General features: G+C 51.7%; 1 protein-coding gene across 1 annotated transcript in view; it reads right to left on the bottom strand.

Annotated features, from left to right (window-relative positions):
- The window catches only part of WDR91 (WD repeat domain 91), a 31,388-nt gene extending 30,599 nt beyond the window's left edge, over nt 1–789 (bottom strand). Inside the window, exon 1 of the mRNA XM_011972134.1 lies at nt 772–789. Within this exon, the coding sequence (XP_011827524.1) occupies nt 772–789 (18 nt within the window). The remainder of the gene's footprint in view (nt 1–771) is intronic.
- Between the last annotated feature and the right edge of the window lie 451 nt (nt 790–1,240).

The following is a 1,240-nucleotide window of genomic DNA, read 5'->3' as shown; positions in this document are numbered from 1 at the left end:
GGGCGCGGTGGCTCATGCCTGTAATCCCAGCACTTTGGGAGGCCGAGGCGGGCGGATCACGAGGTCAGGAAATCGAGACCATCCTGGCTAACACGATGAAACCCCGTCTCTACTAAAAATACAAAAAATTAGCCAGGCATGGTAGCGGGTGCCTGTAGTCCCAGCTACTCGGGAGGCTGAGGCAGGAGAATCGTTTGAACCCAGGAGGCAGATGTTGCAGTGAGCCAAGATCATGCCACTGCACTCCAGCCTAAGTCACAGAGTGATTTTGTCTCAAAAAAAAAAAAAAAAAAACAAAAATGGCATTGTTGCTTAACTGTAGTCTCAGTTACCTCACATTTTTTAAAAAGGGGGTGGGGTGGAAAGAAGAGAGTATGAGAGGATCTCCACAATTCCTGGATACCAAGGATCATAAGGAGGTGCACGGACTAACTCCTTCAAGTCATCAGAGTTCCACCGAAGCCGTGGTAGCTGCTCAGAGTGTCAGCCAAGGAAGTCACCTCCTTGTGAGGAGCAATTACAGCAGAGTACAGAATCTGGAAAAAGGTTTAGATATCAATACCAATCCAACGCCCCTAGCTTGTAGATCAGGCCACTGAGGCCCAGAGGGGTGGAATGATTTGCTTTTGCCACTAAGTAGCCACTAACCTTGGCCAGGCAGGAAACCAGATCTCCTAACTCCCCTCCAGTGCTCTTGCTGTTAGCTCACTGCCTCTCATTGAAGTCACTACATACAAACATACAAATCACACACAGATACATTCCAAGAACCTCGCAATGCAAAATCATTTTAGAGTAGGGGAAGTTTGGGTTTATCCAATGTGCCATGAGGTCTTCCACAACTACAGAAGCAAAACTGCCAAGGAGTCCCTGACGAGGCCATTTTAAACAAACACCGCAGGTACTTGAACACAGCTAACGTTTTGAACTGCAGACTTCCTTGCTTCCACTGCCATTGGAAGCCAACACGAATATCTGTTGCCAAAACGCAAACATCTACCTAACCTCGGCTCCTAAAACCTCATCGCCATCCTGGCCAAGGAGGCTGGAGTGGAGACAGAACCCTGGACCAGAAGCCGGGACATCGGGGCTCCAGCTTCGGCGACGCTCCTGACTCGGGGGGCGGCTTCAGGCAGGTCCCGTCCGTCTGAGGGCCTCAGTTCCTCATCCGTCAAGCTGGGGTCGGACGCGCTGAGGTCTCCCGCGCCCCGGCGCGAGTGACAGCGCCGCTCCCGCCCCG

This window comes from Mandrillus leucophaeus, unplaced genomic scaffold (assembly GCF_000951045.1).
Source record: "Mandrillus leucophaeus isolate KB7577 unplaced genomic scaffold, Mleu.le_1.0 Scaffold1276, whole genome shotgun sequence".
Classification (NCBI taxonomy): Eukaryota; Metazoa; Chordata; class Mammalia; order Primates; family Cercopithecidae; genus Mandrillus; species Mandrillus leucophaeus.
The sequence above is the reverse complement of the archived record's forward strand: the minus strand, read 5'-3'. Positions and strand labels throughout refer to the sequence as shown.